This window comes from Poecilia latipinna, unplaced genomic scaffold (genome assembly GCF_001443285.1).
Source record: "Poecilia latipinna isolate Pla-1442-1.1 unplaced genomic scaffold, P_latipinna-1.0 Scaffold1051, whole genome shotgun sequence".
NCBI lineage: Eukaryota > Metazoa > Chordata > Actinopteri > Cyprinodontiformes > Poeciliidae > Poecilia > Poecilia latipinna.
Window position 1 is genome coordinate 116649 of NW_015113667.1, and position 20761 is coordinate 137409.

Below are 20761 nucleotides of genomic sequence, written 5' to 3' on the forward strand. Positions count from 1 at the left end.
TTCATAAGTTATATTCTGCTTTCGGAAAAATACAATGAGAAAGCAAACCACACCGAATGGGGTTTAAAAAAAAAAAAAAAAGGGAAAGAAAAAAAGTCTGCTTTTGTTCTGGACCAAGCAAGACTTTCCTGATGTGAATTCACCCGTTCCTCTGTTCTTTGAAAAAGCAGCATAAACGTGGCTTCTTGTGTTTGTGAGTGTGGCCGTGGAGCATTAGCCAACTGCTACTTCTCTTGTTTACTCTGTCGTACCAATAATTATCTGCTTTGCCTGTTCAAAATACAGCTCCAGTCAGAACTGTAACCTCAGCCTGAGCATTACCCTAAAGTCCTCAAATAACTATAATATAAAGACTCCTGTAAGTTCGCCATTTTTATGTTCATAAACTCGGTGAAACGTTCTTCCATGTTTGCTCTTAAAGGTGTAATAACTGTTAATGTTTCATTCTTTTTTTTTTTTTTTACCAACAATTTGATGCCTTTTTTTTTCCTCTCTGAGAGCTAACTTGCAAATGAAAAGTGAACAAAATCCATGTCCGACTGTTGAATTAGGTTTGTGTCGCTAAACATGCTCATTCGCCAGTGTCTAACTGTTGTAGTAGTTTCTTTTCTGGCCTTTCTTTCATTTGGCAGAACTGAGAAAAACACATAATTCAGCGGACAGGAAGAAGCACATCGTTTGCATTTGATTTGGCAGATGCAAAGGAAATTGGTCTCTTTTTTTTTCCCCTCTCCTTGCCCAGGTTCTTTTATACCAGGTCTTTGGAACTAGCCATTTGCAACAAATCTTATGAGCGTTTCTCTTTTTTTCTTCTTCTTCTTCAAGGCCTCGGTGCTCTCCCTTTGAATATTATTTACTTTGCTCCGAAAAGGATCACAGAAAAGTCTCAAATCGAAATAGTTGCCACTTTTTCTGTTTTTTGCCTATTCATAGCAAAGATATAATTAATCCTGGACACCTAGGTTGCTGCTTTCAGCACCGAGGGATTTTTCAGAGTCACTGTGCAAACTCAACTCCCATGTTTCCATCAGTACCAGGACCAACCGGATCACCTCTGTCGCGCACACACGAACATTTCGCACATTAGACGCGGTTCAATGCTGAATTCGGAGTTTGAACTGTCGCTAAATTAGAACCGAGTTGAAATTTGTGGTGATATAGCGAGGCTAAACCAGGATGTGAATTGTGGGGTTGGCTCTGTGCTTTTAGTTGCGCAAAGGGCACATTACTGTGAGCGTAAACACAACCTAGGAAGTCTGACTGTAAGTAAGAAAGCCATGTCAGACAGAGATGCAAAAGAAAACTTTATTCTATAGTGAGACTGTTGATTGCATTGATGGCGTACAGAAAAAATAAACGATGCAAGTCTGAATCTGTTTATTCTTGTAAGTGATGAGGTATAAAAATGAGAGATTAGATATTGTGTATTTTTCCTTTACTAGTTAATTTTACTGAAAGATATGATTTAATTATTGCAATTTATTTTTGCTGTAATGCGATTTTAGTGAGTGCCTGTCATTTCATACTTTTATAGTTTTGGTCGTTTCAACTATTTTAGCTACAAAAAGAAGCTTCTTCTTCCTTTCAGGCTTCCATTTTGTACCAGTAAACAAACAACAACAACAACAAAAATCACAGTAATGAACTATAATAAATAAATAAATAAAAACTCAGAAATTGCTCAGATATCACACATTTAATTCAATTCTCCTATTTTGTTTTTAGAATTTGCATTACATAGGCCAAACCAGTATAACTTTAGGCGACCTCTTGCTGGTAGATATTGCTTATTAAAATCACTCAACCACATTTTCCTGGAACCGAATATAGAAAATTACTTAAATCCACTGTGTGTCAAAGCTGGCTTGAAGCGTTCCCCTCCCCCCGCCCCCCATCCCACTTCCCCACACCCACCCGGCGGGTATGAATTGGCGCATCGTCAGAACAAAACGTCTCACGACGGACGGCTCCATTAGCGGCCAAAACTAGAAAGGTTCAAAATTTCTCTTCAGAATATGATCATTCGATGTTGGCTTTTTTTTTTTTTTTTTTTTTTCCTCCACGGTGCGGCTCCATTAGTAGAAAGCGTCGTCTCGTGGCAGTTGTGTTAAGCTGTATACAAACAGGGCTTTCACATATTTATGTTGCCAGCTCAGTAAATGAGTTGATAATTTTGCTGTTTCGACCCCTCTTCACCAAAAATAATTACTCAAGCACAATGTGAGACAATATTGTGGCATTTTCATTAACATTTTATAAGGAAACCTTATATATATTATTATTATTATTATTAAATACACTTATTTTAATGTAGAAATCCTTACAATATGTTGAAAATACATTGGAATGGAAACTGGTATGCTTTTGGGAGAAAATGTCTACAGCTGATGCATTTTTCAAGGGTTCAGAACCGTTAACGGTCAACTGGCTGAAAGAAGACTCCCACAGTTTTCACTCCATGGTTAAAAAAAAAAAAAAAGCACATATTTAACAATCAAAAAATAGTCTTACTCATAAAAATGTACAATGAATATACAGCTGAGAATGTAGAAGATATGTTCGCTTTCTGGCCAAGCAACAAATTAGCCAAAGTTACAATATTTTGGAAAGTATTTATTTAGTTAATTGTCAGCAAACAATATTTCAGGTATAATAAGTTTAGCATCCATTTATTATCATCTAATCTTACATAAGTAATAATGTTCAATGAAATTAGATTATGAGCTGGATTTAAGGGATTATCATCACAATTTTCCACAATTCTTAACGACTATAATAAAGCTGATACTTGGTGAGAGAGTTAAAGGGTACAAAAAAAAACTACAGTGCCTAATTTACAGTTTTATGCTGAGTTTATTAACCTAATTGCTTCATATCTTTATGGAGCTATCCTCTTTCTAAATCTCTTGTCACAGTTGCAGAGTCGAGAGTCTGTTCTTTTTTTTTTCCTTCACATTCTCTTGTACTTGTCGCTCAGCTTTCTCGAGTACATTATTCTGTGTCAGCATGTCTTTTTTACCAGAGAAAAGACATAGTGTGTGGAGGTGTTCAGTTGTGCCAAGGTGTCCAATTGTGAATATCTTGACTGGAGTTGCACAGTCTCTGCTATTATACCTGAAGAAACTCTGCTCCCCCACCACACACTCACAAGAAGGCGAGGGAAATTTAAGTTTCAGAGGCTTTTATTTTTGCATAATTATTTTTACATTCACCAACCACGTTGCGTGGTGCACATCGGTACAATTGCTTGTTGGCATAAATATCAAATCGGACCATCATATCGTTGCAGGTCAATGCATTTAGTTGAGCATCAGATTTATCAGATGATAAATGATTTACGTGTCCTTGTTTTCTGGTACCAGATGGATCTGCTATGCGTTTTTTCAGATGCACTTGTAATATTTTGACAAAAAAAAAAAGTCTCTGAGTGATGTTTATAGCACCTCGTTCCGTCCACACAATGAATAATTACAGCAGTCCTAAAAGTAAAATTGGATCCAACCCGATACTATCGAGGTATACCTAATAGCGTGGCCAATGACTTTATACAGCTTAAAAAAAAAAATCAAAGTTAGGTGAACCATGCTGGCAAAGCACATTAGTCTCATAATTCTGCTTCAAATAACATCATAACTCTAAATTATTTACTCGCACCAGCCCTTAAAGTTGCATTAAGATTGCTGCGGTCATGAAATGCGTCCGGCTGACCGGGGCCCAGTCGGTACGTGACCGCCCTGATGGCTGTTGAACGTAACGCAGTCGCTTCTGAGCCGTTAAGCACGCATTAGCGCTTTCATTCACACGCTCTTGACGACTGGCATCACATGCACATTCCATACATACAAGTCAGTAGCATGGTACAGTCCAGCTGTAAGACTCTATGCCAACAGGCACTTAGCATGACTCTGTCTTAGACGCACAGGTTGACAGCAAACTCGCCAGTAATGCAGGGTCATCACAACACGAACAGTCAGGCACCCACACACACACACACACCCACACGTCTCTCAGACAATTTTTCCTCCTCCTTGCATGCTTACTCAAACACGCGCACCTCCTCCCTGTGAGTGTGGCTTAAAGCCCGTGCTAATAAGTACTGTGATTTCTGTCAGCAGAGCTTGTTTAGCTTCTGGAAGCTTAGCCAGAAGAGAAAATAGCTGCTTTTAAATGGACGTTTTTTGTTTTGTTTTTTCCTTCTGTATTTATTATAAGCTTGTGTTTTTGTTGAGTGGGTGGGAGTGTCTCTTGTAGCTTGAGGGATAACGATGCTAGAAGCATCCAGAACACTGTATGCTTCTAGCCTTCCTTTCAGAGGACAATTTGTCACCCGGCCGTTTCTTCTCGAGATAAGAAGACTGCAATCAATCACTTATCTCTTGTTGGCTCTTCTAGACAGCCAGGAAAAGTAAAGGATACAAGTTATCAAAACATCACGACGGCCTGGCTGTGTAGTCTTTGGAAAAGAGAGCACACATGGTCAGTGCTAGCAGTAGCAAGAAGCGCTACGGCAAAGTAAAACAAAGAGTATGAGAAAACAGGACAAAAAGAGAAACTCACCTAATGCTTCAATTAGCAAGTACTCAATTAAAAAATGAGTTTAGAGTACTTTCTACGAGGAGAGAAAAGTCCCTGGAGTAAATGTAGATGACAGGAATGACAGAGTTAAACCCAGAAGCCGTGCCCTAGGAGTATGAATGAGGAATTAAAAGCAGTAATGGTTCTGTCAATGTCTTCATCCTGAAAAGAGATGAAGGTTAACACAGGATCATTGCGTCCGGCCTCGTTTCTCTGGACAGCAAAAGAGAAAGTATGCAAAGCTAATATCAGCAATAGATCCGCGTAGAAAAAGAGAAACTGGTTAGACAGAGAATGAGTCTGAATTACTATCTTTGCAAATGAAAAAAAGCTAATTGGAAAGCAAAACGGAGAGTAAACGGTTAATTATTCAGCTGGTTATCCAAGAGAAAAGAAAAACTCGGAGACAACCAAAATGACTACATTTGTGTCACTCTTGTTATGCTCTTATCAAAGCAGCCGAGGAAGTTCGGTAGAAATGTATTTTCCTCATTCTTGTTGACTGAGTGATGCTCTCTACTCTCATTATCGCACGCAGCTTGTAGTTTTTGGTTTACAATTAAACGGAACAATAAAGTACAAAACAGAACGGGGTGTGCGCTTGCTTGTGCTGCTTTCTCCTTTTAACGCGCTGTTCCAGGGGCTCCTGGAGTAGCCATCAGCACAGTTTGTTTTATCAGTTTGTTCCCTTGAGTCAGGGTCTGTGATGCTGCTGCCTCGGCAGGTGGCTTCAGAGTAAACTGCGCTGTCATCCGCTGACTTATTGAACAAATAGAACCTGTTGCCGCCGCTGCTGCTGCTGCTCTTCATGTAATTCCCTCTTGGTTTTGCAGCTCTCGTGTAAAAAGGAACGCACAGATACTTTTTTTGCCTCCGCCACCTCCGTAAAACTAGATGAATAATATGTTCATGGTGACATTAAATTAGAACACTAAGTTACTTAACAAGACAAAACCAAGCAGTACTAGGAAACGATTCACCTCTAATTTGGAAAGATTTATCATCTAAAGGGTCTGGAGCGTACAAAACGTATTTGTTGCAGCATAAACAAGGAATCTGATCCATGCAAATGTATTCAGCTGCAGACTTGTACAATTTATGTCTTTCTCATCATTTTGCACATTTTTTTTCTTCAGCGATTAACTACAGCAGCAGAGCAGGTTGCTATGGGCTCCTGCTTTCTGCTCCAATGGTGAGCGTCAGTGTAGCTCCTAGTTTTGCACGGTTTTGTTTTGTTTCTTTGCTATTTAGTAACCGACAGAGCCGACAGCTGATTACAACTTTCTTTTAATTCTTGCCATATTAGAACGGAATGCTGTCGAATATAAAAACATTTGGGCTGTGAAGCTAATATTTAGATACCATTAGCTTCTGTCGTCCAGGAGGTTTACTACTTCACTTTTAGAGATAAAGTAGCTGACCTTTTTTTAGGTTGTTCTGTCACTGCTTGTAGCATTAGCTTGTAGTGTTAGCACAGCCAGCCTGTGTCTTCATTAGGCATTTCGTTTTTGTTTTTTTTCCTGTCCATCTGCCTCAAACGGAAAGTACCTTTAAACAACGGTTTTGTTTTCCTTTGTCGGCTATTATTGTGACACCTCCAGTTGGTACGCCATGTTTCTTCTTCCTCCCATATCAATATGGCATCTTATTTGTCTGTCTGTTTCAGAGATGCTTGTCTGCACCCATTTCCCTGCTTTGGAGGATTTTTGTCTTGTTGTCTGCCATGTCTGCAGTAAGGTGGTGACTCCTCAGGGCATCCTCACACATTACGGTAAGGCAAAGACGCTGAAGGCCAAACTCATACACTTTGTGCTATTTTTATATTTACTCTGCTAGCTTATGTTGTTAGTACAGCTTACAGAGAGCTCAACACACACATATATACTCACACTTTTGAATAGACTTGAAATAACATTTATTATCCCTGTGACAGGCAACTGGAAGATTATACAGTAAGGGAAAATGTTCAGCATAATAAAATAACGTGTTTTTAATAACACTGTGCAGTTATTAAAAATAGCTCCAATTCAAAGAAATGTGCTTTACGGGAAGACAGACATTTATGGCCATATTCATATATTACTGAGATATGCTCTACACACTCGCACACGCATGCACACACTCACTCACACACACACACACACACACACAGTGTGACAACCAGATCGATACAATACCTGGTGATTATCACTCCAACCTGTCATTTATGTAAGCGCCCAGGCGCCACATGTTTATGCCTTCTAATAATAAGCAGCAGGCAGACGAAAGCTGAGAAGCACTAAATAATTTACAGGTGGAGTTTTGTAAACAAGTGTTTTTGTCTAACAAATAGGTACACACACTAATGTGTGCCTTCCTTTATAAAAGGTCTTTAATAATCACAGTGGTACTTTCTGCTGATTTGCTTAGGAAAGTATTTCAGTGCATCAACATGTTAAAAACAGATATTATGTGGATCAGAGATGTCTAAACAGGATGTTAGCGGACAGAATCCGCATACCTCAATGTATTGTCTACCTTAAGTAAATGTTCTAGTTATAGGGTGTGTCTTTGCCTAACAATCCTTAGATATAGGTGTTGATTATATCTAGGTCTGGACTTTGACTAGGCCATTCCCTTGTGACTCTGGCAGTTTCAGGGCATTATTTGCCCCAGCGGTGTGAATAATAAAAATTTTTCAAAGTTTTACATGTAAAGAATTAGTGAAAACCTTGTTCTTCACTACCATCTACGTAAGGATTATCCTCGACTTTGTTTTGATTCGTCGTATATGATTCTGAGCGGGTAAGAGGAGGGGATAGGCACAGGGTCACGCTCGGTGAACAAACACACACACACACACACAAGCAGACTTTTCCTCAGCGTGGACAGCAAGGCGAGCAGAGTTGCACACACATACTCACACACATCCTCACTTTCTGTTTCTCAGCAGAAGGAGGTCAGCGCTATTGTGGGATACACACTCACAAATAAACTCCTGGCAACCACTGTTGTTCTGTTCGTACTCCTGTCCCCTACAGCGACCCCCTTCCCCTCCCACCACTCCACCCACTTTACTCTTTTTGGCAGAGTTTCTGCTTGGTCGGGTGACAACAGGTCATTCATGCACATCAACGCTCGCAGTTGAGCAAGGGAGACACGACATCCAACTTTTCCTGTTAAAGTGACGTGATTTTGGAAATTCTGCAGCAAAAAGACATTTTATCATAATTTCAAGCCAAATTCAAACAATTTTATTGCTTCAGCCCGACACCTCTTGGTTTCTTTAAAAGGATATTATGGCATGTAAAAATGCTCCAGCTGACCTTCCCTTTAAGAGCTCACCCAGTTTAGATAGTTTCATGATACGCGATGTACTTCCTTCTATTGTGGCGCATCCTCACACGCGCCATCGTTCCCCTCTGGGGTTTGACTCTAAATGTTGTGACCCACATAAGCGTCGTATTTTGTCTTTGTGTTTATTCATCGAGGGCTTCGCTGTTGTGCTTGACCTGCACATCAGAGCAGCTCCGAGGTTTTACAGCTACACACTGAAGGGAGGGGCAGGCTGGCTGCCTCGGGGCATTCCTGCCTCCTGGCTCTGCATGCACCGTTTGCTGCTCATATCTGCTGTGCTGGAACATCGGAGGGATCTGAGGCCAGCCGATGTGTGCAGATGATGAGGTGGAAGGGAGAAAATGGAGCACTGTGAAATGTTTGTTTCCAGACTTTATTCCCTGTCCCATTGTGTCTAGAACATCCATCTGTCTGCCATTCAACCATCAATTATTCATGTGTTGGTCATCTATCCATATGTTGATTGTCCATCTAAATGGATGGAGGGATGTCCAATTATCCATCCATGCATCCATCCATGCATCTGTCTGTTCCTCCATCAATCATCCATCCATCTGCTAATTATCCATCCATTAATCATCTATCCATCCATCCATTCGTCAGTCATCCACCTATCTGTAAATCACCTGTTCATTCATCTGTTTGTCAATCATTCATCCATTTATCTATTGGTCATCATCCATCCACTATAACGTTTTAGATTTCAGCTTAACAAACTTGGCTAAATAGCACAGAAACCAACAGTTGTTGTTCATCAGACTGGTGAATTTTTTTGTGGATGTGTTTATTTAGTTCTCCTTAAAGTGAAGCAGGCATGCATATTCTTAGCATAATTTTTCCTGTGGGATATAATCTAAATCCGCGGCGCTGGCAGTGTCAGTACCACATTCTGTCTAGAGAGCATTCAGAGAAGAAATGTGAGAAAAAAAAAAAACTCAAAAATACTAAAACCTTAAACCCTATTATTGCCTAATCAGGGTGTAAAAGTAAAATTTTTGCTGTAAGAAAATGAGTAGAATCCATGTTGCCTGTGTAGGAAGCTAGTAAACTACCTGGAACATGAGTTCTGTGTGGGCAGCCCTTATGTTGTGTTTGAAACCGGACTCCATGTGAGTCCCAATCCCCACCAGAGACCAAAGAATTAACGGGTCAGTGCAGATTTCCTGCTTTTGAAGCCACGTGTTTGAATAAATCAAACCTCCAATCGTATCTTTTTGATAATTCAACGCACTTCTTCTCCTCTGCTCCTCTTCCTCTCCTCACTACCTCTTCCTCCTCCTGGTGTGTGTGAGTAAGTTGAACACGCGATGAAAGGGCCATGTTGCTGCTGTCAGTTGGAGTGTTTTTCCCTCTTTCCCCCCCCGCCCCATCTCCGTGGCTGTGGGTTTATTGAGCTTCCAGGCACATCAAATCAATTCTAGATATCTTTTCAGGTTCAGTATACCCCAAACTCAACAACCGTGATGCTGAGTGTGTCGTCATAGAAGTTTGTTGTTCGCATCGCTCGCCGTCTGAATGTTGGTGGTGAAATTTGCCTTTAACCACAGAAGCGCTGATGGGTTTCACTTGCCAATGGGGAGCGGCGCGCACAACTTAACAGTTGCTGTTGTGGTTTGGAGGCATATTAGCTCTCAGTTGGGCCTGTAAAAGCCGATTCTTTATTTTTATCTCACCGAAAAAGTGGGGTGACATTATTATAATTTTTTTGTTGTTGTTGCTTGTTTGTTCTCAGGATTATTTTTGCCATCATCACCTTCTTATTTGGAGGAAGTAACAGGAAGTGTTTTTAGTTCTTCATGCTCATAACTGGTGCAGTGGTTTTTGGTTTACTTTTACTTTAACTCAAGTCATGTTTGGGAGAGCAGGTCTGGTCACAGTGACACATCCTGCATTCATTTGCTCTTAAAATACTTTTTTTAATCATCAGCAGCACTATGGCAACCAAAGTTTTATTCTTTGGTATTTGTCTGGGATGACGAAATGGTTTAGCAGTAAATGAATCAGTAAAACATTTTGTATAACTTTAAGACAATTTACATAAATCTACTAGATATTATAAGTGCGGATATTTAAATGTCCATGGTTAAGCATTTCATATTTTTTTTAGATAGGGGAATAAATTAACTATTTAAAATTGTATATTAAAAATAGAAATAATTTTAGACTAATCTAATTTAACTAATGCAGAATTAGCACCACCCGATGAAAAGAACAATAACATTCATGATGTGTTGCAGCACAGGATTGTGAAATATCAAACTAAATTAAAAAAATATATATTTTCTTTGGTTAAAAAAAAAAATCTAACATTATTATTACTAAATTATAAAAATAATATACAGTAGGAAGGGTTTGTGGAAGTTTTCACTGCACACAGCAAAACAGGAAGCATGAAATTGCAAAGTGAATTATTTTTTCATATTGCTATTTTAGGATATTTCCAATTGCAATTATTTAATTATATTTCTACTTTAACAGATGACTTCGACATGCATAAATATTTTTGTTTTATTTGGATTGTGGCCCCGATGGCCCTTCCTGCTCTGACCTTTTGTCATTGCATATTGTTTTGGTTTAGCTAAAGTTTGTCACTCTAAAGAAAGTTTCTAGTATCAGACTCTTTAAATGGGATTTTTTTTAATATATATATATGTATATAATTTTACAAAGCTGTAAAAAAAATAGTTCAAACATTCTGCATAACTTAAAAAAGGCTTAATAAACAGTTCATTTAAGCACTGTGAGAGAAGGACTTGAACGTTGATACTGTTTCTCAGATGATAAATTGTCTTCTTTGTAACATTTTAATAACTTTTTTTTTCCCTAATGTGATCTGAAAGGATCTGTGCCAATCACTGAAGCTTCAGTTTTGTCGTAATTGAGCTGAAGAAAATCCCGTAACATCTAATGCAGCTCGATTGCACCAGTGGTGTCATCTGGGGTCACTACAACGTACAGCTGCATGTCATCAGCATAGCTATGTAAAAAAAAAAAGTCATGTTTTGGGATGACACCACCCAATGAGGAGCACACAAAATCGATGGGACCAACAATTGAATCTTGTGGTACTCTGTTTTTTGTTAAAGTTATATATTTTGGTCAAAATAATTGTCATTTCGAAGAACTTTGCAGAATATCTTAAGTAAAGGTTCTCCGGTTTCTTCTGTGCTCTAAACCAAAGATTAGGAGGATGCAGAACTAATGTTAAAGCTCTTTGTGAAACCAGCAAAAAAAAAAAAAAAGTGTTAAGCATCTGCAATTGTTATTAAGCTGCTCAGAAGATTGGCTAATTTATGACGCAATTTTCCCTCCCAAGTAAAATCATTCTTGCAGAAATTTAAACAAAAATTAGTCTGACTCATTGTTTGGATTTTGGTTCTGTGTGCAATTGAATTTCTATCCTGAAGCAGATTAAAACATGACGCTTCCTGGAAACTTGGCAGGTTTCTTTATTCGTCGTTATCCAAATCGCCAACTGTTGCTCAGCTGGATGTGTGCTATACATTTGTTTACGACGTTAAGTTAAACAGTAATTCATTTGCAGCTTCTTAAAAACAATTTTCTGGTCACCAGGATATCTGCTGCGTAAACCAGCGCCGTCACTGCGCTGCTGGTTTTTCCAGAACTTCGTGTTGTTTATAAGAGAGCAGCTGCAGTAGACAAAACACTTAATGGCTGATATTAACTGGGGTTCATCGCAGATGTTTGTTCTTATATTCTCATCTTTCTGTCCTCCTTTTTGCTTCTTTCTCAACATACTCAACATAACTCAGCTGAGCTCTGAGAGCCTACTTCCTTATCATCTTCTGGCTCTGCCTGCAGGTTGAATAAGAGACCAATCAGCAGCCAGCTGGGCTGTCAGCACGGCCAATGACACCAGGCGGACAGGAGAGAGTAGCAGGGATAGCGACATTGGAGTTGAGTGGCTTGGTGACCTTGCCAGAGGATTGTTCATTTAAGTGAATCATGGGGTCTGGCTTCCAGTTTATCCTTAACTTTGAGTGTTTTGGCAAAAGTAGGTTCATTAGCTCATATCTTGTTAATGACAAGTACTTTTTTTGTCACTACATTACCTAGTATCACTTAATTGAAAAGCTACTATACTATATTTATTACTTTTATTTAGCTAATTTTACCTTAGTTATATCCTTTTGTCCTTTAAACCAAGAAAAACTTTTTTTTAATGTCTGTTTTATTAGCTCAAAGTTTATAAAGTTGTTTTTTTTTTTCTATAAAGCTCTGTAGCATTTGGAATAAAAATGCAAACATGAAACTTTAAAAGCCAACCACCAAGAGTCATCGCAACAAAAGTGTCATCGTTCGTCATCTAATTTTGGAGCGCCGAGATCTTAAAATAACATCCTTCTTCAAAATCAACATATGCAGCACGTGACGTTTAGAGTTGTGCAAAAATGCCTTCTGCAGAAACGCTTCATGATCGCACGTTATGCTGACCAATAAAACAATTCTGATATTTTTTACGGAGTAATAGAAAATTATAAAAATGTTAAAGGCAGAGTTTGTTTTTTATTATTATTATTTAACAAGCTCACAGTACATGTGACCTATCAGACTGTATGAAATAGATGATTGAAAATTAGCCAAAGAATGATACTTCTTCATTACATGTTTAATCAGAGCGTCAGCTGCTTTGTTGAGTTGTAAAGCTGAGTTGACTAAAATTGTGCGAGTCCCGACGTGCGAAGTGGCGACAGAACATGTGAATAAACGTGTGAAATTTGTCCTGCATGCCAGTGAATGCGACTCTGGACTTTAGCCCTGCTATTCTGAATACAGCTGCCTCCGCCGGTTGCCTGCCTCCGGCGCTTTATTTACACACCTGTCGTCACACTCAAGAAAACAACACAAGCACAAGAAACTCTTTGGGAAAATAAGAAATCAAAGTGTGTTTTGTAGAACTGCAATGCTTAGATTTAAGTCCGTTTTCGCCAGGATCCACTCGGAATATGTGCGTTTTAATACAAAGTCGCGATATGATCCGACACGCTCCCTGTCCCCGTCGCCCACAGCCCACTTCCACACATTCACTCTGAACAAACACACAGTTCAGGTTCTGCAGTTCTGCTATGCTGCCCTGCCATTAAGTGGTTGTTCAGCTATGTTATGTGCTACTTGCTGGGTGAATCAATAGATGTTATTGTAAAGATGCGGGAAGAGATGCCGGATATATTGGCAGAAAAACTTACAATACCACATTTAATCAGTTTTAGTAATATTGAAAAATGAAGTCGTCTGGATAGTTCAATTTTATTTATGTACAACGAATGTTGTTTCAAAGTATTTCCCTAAAAATCATTTCAATTTCATCATACATACATTCCAATTGAACGTAGTTTCAGTTTTAAAGTAGTTTAAAATGTTTCTATCTAATGAAGTAATAAAAACTGAAGCGAAAACTAAAAAAAAAAAAAAAATCTGGAAAATTTAGTGGAAGGAAAAAGTGCTATTTTTGAGGATTTCACCTCAGCTGCACATGATTACAACTTTGTTCCTCAGCCTTCTGGTGGATTTCTACCCTGCTTAGGGATCCAGCTTTGGTTGAAAAAGAGAAAAATACATTTTGTGCCTTTTATGCGTCTTTAACAGCGACATCATGAGTGGCAAGTGCCGTTTCCACCATCTGTCGCAGAAAACTCCGGTTCTTCTTCCTCTTGTTTCTCTTTATGTGGAGGGTTTGCCTTTACGTCTCGGTGTGCGGGTGTGTGTGTGAGTGTGTGTGTGTGTGTGTGTGTGAGTGTGAGCACGCTTTGTTCCTGAACCAGGGAGCGCTTTGAGTCTTGCTTGAGGAGATGAAACGCTGCTTGTGGGATGTTGTTGATATTCTGACCTGTGGAGATGTGGGGGGGGGGATAAGATTGAGGCTTTGCAAAAAAGTCGATTTGCATGAATGTCCAGGTGTTTGTTTTTGATTGCTAATGATTGAGAACACGGCTTTCCGACTGAAGTGTCAGTTCAAAATAACTTTTTCTCCTTGAACTGAACACATGTAGTAACTTTTAACCCTTTCTTGTCTGTTAAAGTTACTTTCCTCTCTGTTGGTACGTTTCAGTTTTGCAGCTTCCTGCCTGCACACTTTGATTCTTATCACCAAGCAGGAAATTCAGACTCTCAACATTTTTGTGCACACACCGGTTTCTTTACCTTTTTTTTTTTTACCTAACTTCTCTATCTTGATCTTCGCTGCCCAAAAAGACAGTGTGTGAATGTGCGTGTGTTCTCTTTCTCCCCTTTATGCTTATTTCCTGAGCGTTTACGACATCTTCACCCCTCTGTTTTTATTCAGGTAGCTGGGATATAGTTTCCCTGTGAGACAGACTCAGAGAGAGACAGTCCTGGACCACACACCCCCAACCCCCTACCCACCCTGCTCCCACAAAGAACATGCATAGCAAAAACCGTAAGTTAAGCTCCTCTCCTCTCCTCAGCCACCCCCCCCCCACCACCACCACCACCACCACCACCACCCCGAATCCTCCACCCACACACCCCAACAGACTTGTGTGTTTGATTTTCCCCTGCTGTGTCTCGGAGGTCTTTCGCTCAAGCATTCTGATCAGATCTGGGTCAAAACGGGTTCATTATTGTGGGCTCCAGTCTGATTTACATTAGTAAGGTGGCGTTCATCAGATGAGTGTACTTCAGGTAGCGTTGGGCATGTCGTTAATTGGAGCAAAGAGCTGGAAGTTGGTTTGGGAACAGTTGTTTTTTGTTGTTTTTTGTTGTTTTTTTTATTGAGGTGAAGCTGAGGCACAGTTTTGCTATGTGCTTTGTTACAAAACAACCATCTGGTTAGGGAGCAGGAAATGACTTTCAGTGTTATATTCCACTTCTGATTGTCAACAAGCAGAAAAGAAAAAAAAAAAAAAAAAGAAGTACTCTGAATGTTCCTACTGACAAAATAGTGCGTGCTTTTAAAACTGTTTGTTTTTAGCTCCCTTTGCAAACATGGAGACTGAAATTGTTGCCCATTCGTCTTAGCCAAACAGCTTAGGCTTAATCGGCTGGAACACAGAGCATCTGTGAACATCGAACCACAGTTTCTCAATTGGACTTTGACTGGGCCATTCTAACGCACGACTATCCCTACACCTTAACGAACTTGAACGCAGCCCTGGCTGTATGTTTAGCGTTGATTTTGTGCTGGAAGGTGATGCTCCACCATGGCGTCAACTCTTGTAGCCTCAGATAAGTTTTCTTCCAAGATTTTCAAGCACTTAGATCCACCGTCACCCGTCTTCCCGTCAGCTTTGGATCGTTTCTTTGTCGGTGGTGAAGAAAAGCGACGCCACGTAGTTTTTACTTCCCCTGCATTGATTGTGAACTACATCTGTCATGATTTTTTTTTCTCTCTCTTCTTCTTCTTCTTGGCACTGAAAGAGGTAGAAAGGGGGAAGTGGCTGAATACAAATTCATGCCAGAATTTGAAGAATTTTAATCAAAAAAACGATCATTTTTTCCTCCGATTTACAAGCAAAGTTTACTCTGCGTACATGTCGATACAACAGATTGAGGTTTGTAGTTCCAGTGTGACAAAATTTGGGAAAGTTCTTTTGCATGGCTCTGTATGATGAGTGTGTTGTTTCTATTTACATTCCTGTCTTCTGTGTGTGTGGCTTAGCTAATCTTTTACTCTTCCTCGTGGTTAAGGTAACCATTTCTTTTTCTTCTTCTTCTTCTTAGAGAAGCAACACAGCTCCCCGGTCCCCTCCAAGAGCCCTGTGCTTCCCATGAAGCCCAAAGCGCCTGCGGTGGCCTCCGCTGTGGCCCCCAGCCCGGGGGACTCGCTGGCTTTCAGGGTCCCCAAAGACTACCCTCATTCCCGCTTCAGCAAGGCACCGCTTGCCGTCTACCCACCGAAAGGAGCAAGGAACAAGACATGGTTTGTGCATCTTTTCCACTTTTTTAAAACTTCCGCTCGGCTTTTGCAGTTTCCAATCCACAAATTTTCGCAACGTTTTAACGCTGCGTTACCCTCTCCCTCCCCCTCCCACCAGCGTGTCGTTGCCAGTCGTGAGCTTGGAGAAGATGCCCTGCCTGAACCGAGCAGACTCGACGTCGCACGTTCGCCTCAACTCCTCGTCCTCCTCCTCTTCGTCCTCATCCACGCTCTCGCCTCTCAAATCTTCCTCCTTCGCCTCGCAGCGCTCCGGCGAAAAGCTCACCAACGGCCGCGGCGGCGGCCCCTCAACGCCGCGCTCCATCACGCCTCCCTCCTCCTCCCTGGACAGGCGTCCGAGCCCGGCCAGATCGCCCCTGAACAGACGAGCGCCGTCGACAGCGTCTCCCTCCCCGATGGACAAGAAGCCCTCGCTCTCGCCCTCCCACAGGTCCGTCGCTCTCCCGTCATTGCCGTCGCTTTCGCCTTTGGAGAAGAAGCAGCAGAACGGAACCAAGACCCCCGCCAGGCCGCACAAGAGAGCCTCAGGTGAGTCCGAGTCCAGATGAACGGACTTTAAGCTGCTTTAATTACAAGCTGTGAAAGTTTCCTTCTGAGTTCTAAAGCAAGATTTCTTTTAATTCATCATTGCTGTGTAAAAATAGAAGAGAAATGCAGCTAATGGCGGTATTGTTTATCGTCTTTGATTTACTGCTGTAAAAGCTGCTTATCTAAAGAACCCCCCCCTCATCCCACCTACTGTATCTCAACATATTTATCATCTTAATATTCTGCACCACCTCCTCCTTGTTTTTCTCTGGCATATTCACACTTGGCTGAGTTTTTCCTTCTCTGCTCCTCTCTGCTTGTTTTGCTCTTTATCAGGCTGCTCTGTCTAGCCGGTGTAAATTGAGTGTGTTTCTCTGTGTGTGTGTGTATAAGAGCACGCGAGTTTGTTTATATCCACGATGCCTGTTTGCCTCTGCGTAGATTTGACCTGTTGTCCGGTGCAGCAAATGCAGAAAGATTACGAGGATTATAAAACAGGCCAGGACAAGATTACAGCCTTCTCCCAGCAACAGTTTAAGATAACCTGCCTTGCCGTTTTGTGCGGAGAGACTCCCTGTGTTTGGGTACGGCTCTCTAGCAGTCAGAAAAGTTTAGTTTTTAAAATCGTCCAGTTAAATTTGCTTCCAACAAGTACGGCAAAACCTGTCCAGAATCGAATCCACATTTTTCCAGCGGAGTTCTTCTCCATTTTGCAACTGCAAACTTGTTCCAGTACTCTCTGTTCAGCTGCTTTACAATTTGTCATTAAGTTTTAATCAAGTCTAGAGAAAACAAAGCTGAAAGATTAGAAGTAATCTGCGTTCTTGTTGGCGGTCCCTGGATTTTGTAAACACCGAAAGCTAAGCCAAGAATGATTTTTCTACCCGTTATATTTAGGTTTTAAGTAATGTTTTTTTTTTTTTTTTTAATCTTTTCAGCATCTTACTTCTGGCTGCTTTCTAATGTTAACATTGGGGGATGGATTAGCTGGAGTCCCGTCTTGTAACTGTGGAGGGAGCTAAAGTTTAGGGAGATGGTAAAGAGCTCATTCAACATCAACTTGCAGGAATGCAAATGGAAACTTGCAAAAAGCAGGTCAGCAATTATAAAAAGTATCAGAAGGTTTCCACGAATTACTGACCAGGGTGTAAATAATTTTTGGTGTGCATTTTTTTAAATTAAAAAGTAATAGTTAAACATTTTGCTGTCAAAAGGGGCAGACTTTTTGGTTGAATAAAAAGCATTTTAAATCTAAATCGTCCAGTGTCATGAACTGCGTTGCATTTGAGAGCATCTGCCTCAGACTTGTAGTGAGTTTTTGTGCATTTTTAAAAGTAGTCCAAAGATGGAACGAGTTTGCAACCCTGCCATCTGCTCTGGAGCCTTGAGAGATGCATTTTGTATTTTAAGAGTCAGAAAAGAATGAAACATACGAACGGCATTTCCGCTGTTTTCAGAGCAAACGAATTAAACGCTGAAATATCATGCATTTTTTTTGTTGGTCAGACCTGGAAATGTTTGCCATTCTGTAAATTCATGTTCCTTGAAGCACTCTTCTAATGCCTATTGCTAAGTGAACTGTGCTTTTGCAGACAAACAGCAGTAATCTTGTAATTCCTCCATTTGTCGGATTCAAAATCTCCAACCTGCCACATATTTTATTTCTCCCGTGATCAATGTTTCTTACGTTTGAGTGCTGGATTAGAAGAGTTTACACAGATGAGTTTGGGTGTGTTATAGTCAGTAAATCAAACCTATCAGTGCATCTCTTAACAGTCACGTTGAATATTTTTCTCCCTTTTTTTTTTTTTTGTCAGAAAAAGAAATCGCATCTGAACACTTTCATTGTTTTCTGTCATTCCCTCATGAAGTCTTTTCTTTTCCACCGTACATGTCTAAGACGGATACTTCTTAGGCTTTGTTTTTTTTTGTTGTTGTTGTTTTTTTTTTGTCAATTTTTGACCAGATTGTATCTTTGAAGTGCCTACATTTGTCATAAGCTGGACTTTTTTCTGTTGGTATACTGTTTTAGTTTTAGTTAGTTTGTGTTGGTTTTGAAAACCTTCTGATATAGCTAAGCTAACTAAGCTAACAGCTAGATAAAATATGCTAAAATAACTGTTGTCTGAGTTTTGTTACTTAGCTGACAAACAGATTACATAGATTTTAGCTCAACAAAGAAAGTGAAAACGGCTAAAAGCTAAACTTTACGTTTCCTCTTAAAAATCAGTGTTGCCTCCAGACAACATTGATAAACAACAGAGCTGGCAGGGCTGTCAGTCATCGGGGACTCCTGTCAGCCTGCCAATATTTCTTGCCAGAAGAATTTGTCACAGCACGGATCACTTGTTCATTTGATGTGTTTGATACAGAAAAACACAGGCAGCGATCTTACACAGAATCACAGTAGCTGACTTCTTTAATTACATCTGAACGACTGAAACTCTCAAGGTTGACGCCGAGGAAGAACAAACTGCTTTCTGAAAGCGCCGAATTAGCTCAGGCAGTGGACCGTAGAGCTTCATCTTCCATCTAATGAGATTTGATATATTTTAGTGTAATGTGTGTGTGTGTGTGTGTGTGTTTGTTTTACAGGGAGAGTCTTTGATCCTGACAAGCACTGCGGCGTGCCCGACCCCGAGACTAAGCGCTCCTGCACACGCTCGCTCACCTGCAAGGTAACTCAGTCCGACGTCCCAGCTTTCTCCCGCTCACGCATCCGATTCTGAGAAGGAAAAAAAAAAAAAAAACCTCTAAGATCACCAGTCATCATATCTATAGCTGGGATCTGTCTGTGCTTCCAGTTTCTCCGTTAGCACAGGGTAGCTCCGCCGAAGTGTTCCAGGGTCCTCGCTCCTCTTGATGAGTTAATTATAGATGTGAGATGAGGCTGCATCATCGTTTAGCTGTAATGCTCTATTACTGCCCTTTAATTACCTCCACCAAGCTTTACTAATCTTTTCAAACACACTGGTTATTAAGTAATTAGAGATCCATCAAGTGACTGTTTGTGTGTACTTTAAGGAAAAGGAGGGAGGGGGGTGGATAGAAGATGATGGGCAGAATATTTTGTATTTTTATTTATTTTTTTTTTTCAATTTATTTTTCTGGACATGTGGCATGATGTGAGACTTGTACATGAGAAGCGTTCACTTCTTTACCAGAGGCGCCAATAAGTGTCGCGCAAAAATTCTATAGGTTTGCTAACTTCCTGCTCGTAATATTATTTAACTTATTTTTTTTTTATTTTGTTTTTACGTGCTTGTAAAGATGGATTTGTTCTGATCCGAACAGCACTGGCTTTAAAACCCGAGCACCTGCAGAGTAGCGATGGAGTCGAACGCACACTCAGGACATTTCCCGTCACGATTTCTACCATTAGGCAGATGCAATTTGCAATTACGTGCCGCATTAAATCTACACCAGCAGCATTAGTCCTGTGCTGTAGACAGACAGACAGAGGCAGGTAGGATCAATGGTGCTGTTCCAGTTACACCACGCGCTCGTAGCTGCTAAATTCCTTTCGCTGTCAGGACCCAATTATGCAGTGATGAAGAGTTGAGAGAAGCGGCATTGTTTCTTTTTTTTTTTTTCTTCTTCTTCTTCTTTTTTGCGTCAGCTGTGTTCCTCACTGCAGCCTGTGAGATGCTGAACATGATGAACAACCTTTGGCCAGGTAGCCTGGAATCTTTGCCTCTTGTCTAAACATTCGGCGGCCCCAATTAGTCATCCTGGATGTCCGGATGCATTTCTCTGCGGCGGCAGCCTGCTTGTGCTCTTCTGCATCTCTCTTTCTTTTTTATTTTTTTTTCGTCTTTTGAATGTATGTAAATTAATAGTTCAGCAGCCTCACTTCTTTTTGGAAAGCTGGAGGTATTTTAGTACAGGTGACCTCTGTGTTTTTCAGCAAGGGCTGAATCCTGCCAGCTAACAGATCCGCTTTGCGTCATCTCGGTAATTGCGATTAAAAAAAAAAAAAAAATTAATCTGCAAACAGCCTTATTTTTAAAACATAATCTCTATGCGCCGTACAGTTGAGACCACTCTAAATACAGGGCTGGTGTTGGTGTGTTTAAGTTCTTTTTGTATTAATTTAATTGCAGTAAATCTCTTCAGTTAGCAGCACCGTTTCTGCGTTTTATTGTGATCATAAAATCCCACCCCTGCTGCCGTCTCACCTGGTCTCGTCGGAGCAACACCTGGTTCTGTCCTGGCTGTCGTCCTTGACCTCGCATCAGACCAACACGAAGACAAAGTGCTCCCCAAAGCTCTCCGTCTGTCCTCGCACTCAGATTGATCAAGCCGTCACATTCTTATTATTCTGCAGTCGGGATAGTTGGGAGTGTGATTTATGCACAGTTTGAAGATCCTCCCTGACTTGTAGTGTTCTTTTTTTGTTTTGTT

The 20761-nt window shown here is 40.5% G+C and overlaps 1 protein-coding gene across 3 annotated transcripts in view; it reads left to right on the forward strand.

Moving 5' to 3' along the window:
• Positions 1-20761, forward strand: part of atxn7l1 (ataxin 7-like 1) — a 32678-nt gene that overhangs the window by 7699 nt on the left and 4218 nt on the right. Inside the window, exons 1-5 of one of the 3 annotated variants that reach the window (XM_015051558.1) lie at positions 6259-6346; positions 14220-14329; positions 15613-15811; positions 15927-16357; positions 18953-19035. In XM_015051558.1, coding sequence (XP_014907044.1) covers positions 14314-14329; positions 15613-15811; positions 15927-16357; positions 18953-19035 — 729 coding nt within the window. In that variant the 5' untranslated portion in view covers positions 6259-6346; positions 14220-14313. Of the gene's footprint in view, positions 1-6241; positions 6347-14215; positions 14330-15612; positions 15812-15926; positions 16358-18952; positions 19036-20761 lie in introns of those variants that run through there. The other 2 variants (XM_015051556.1, XM_015051555.1) reach the window with 2 other exon arrangements.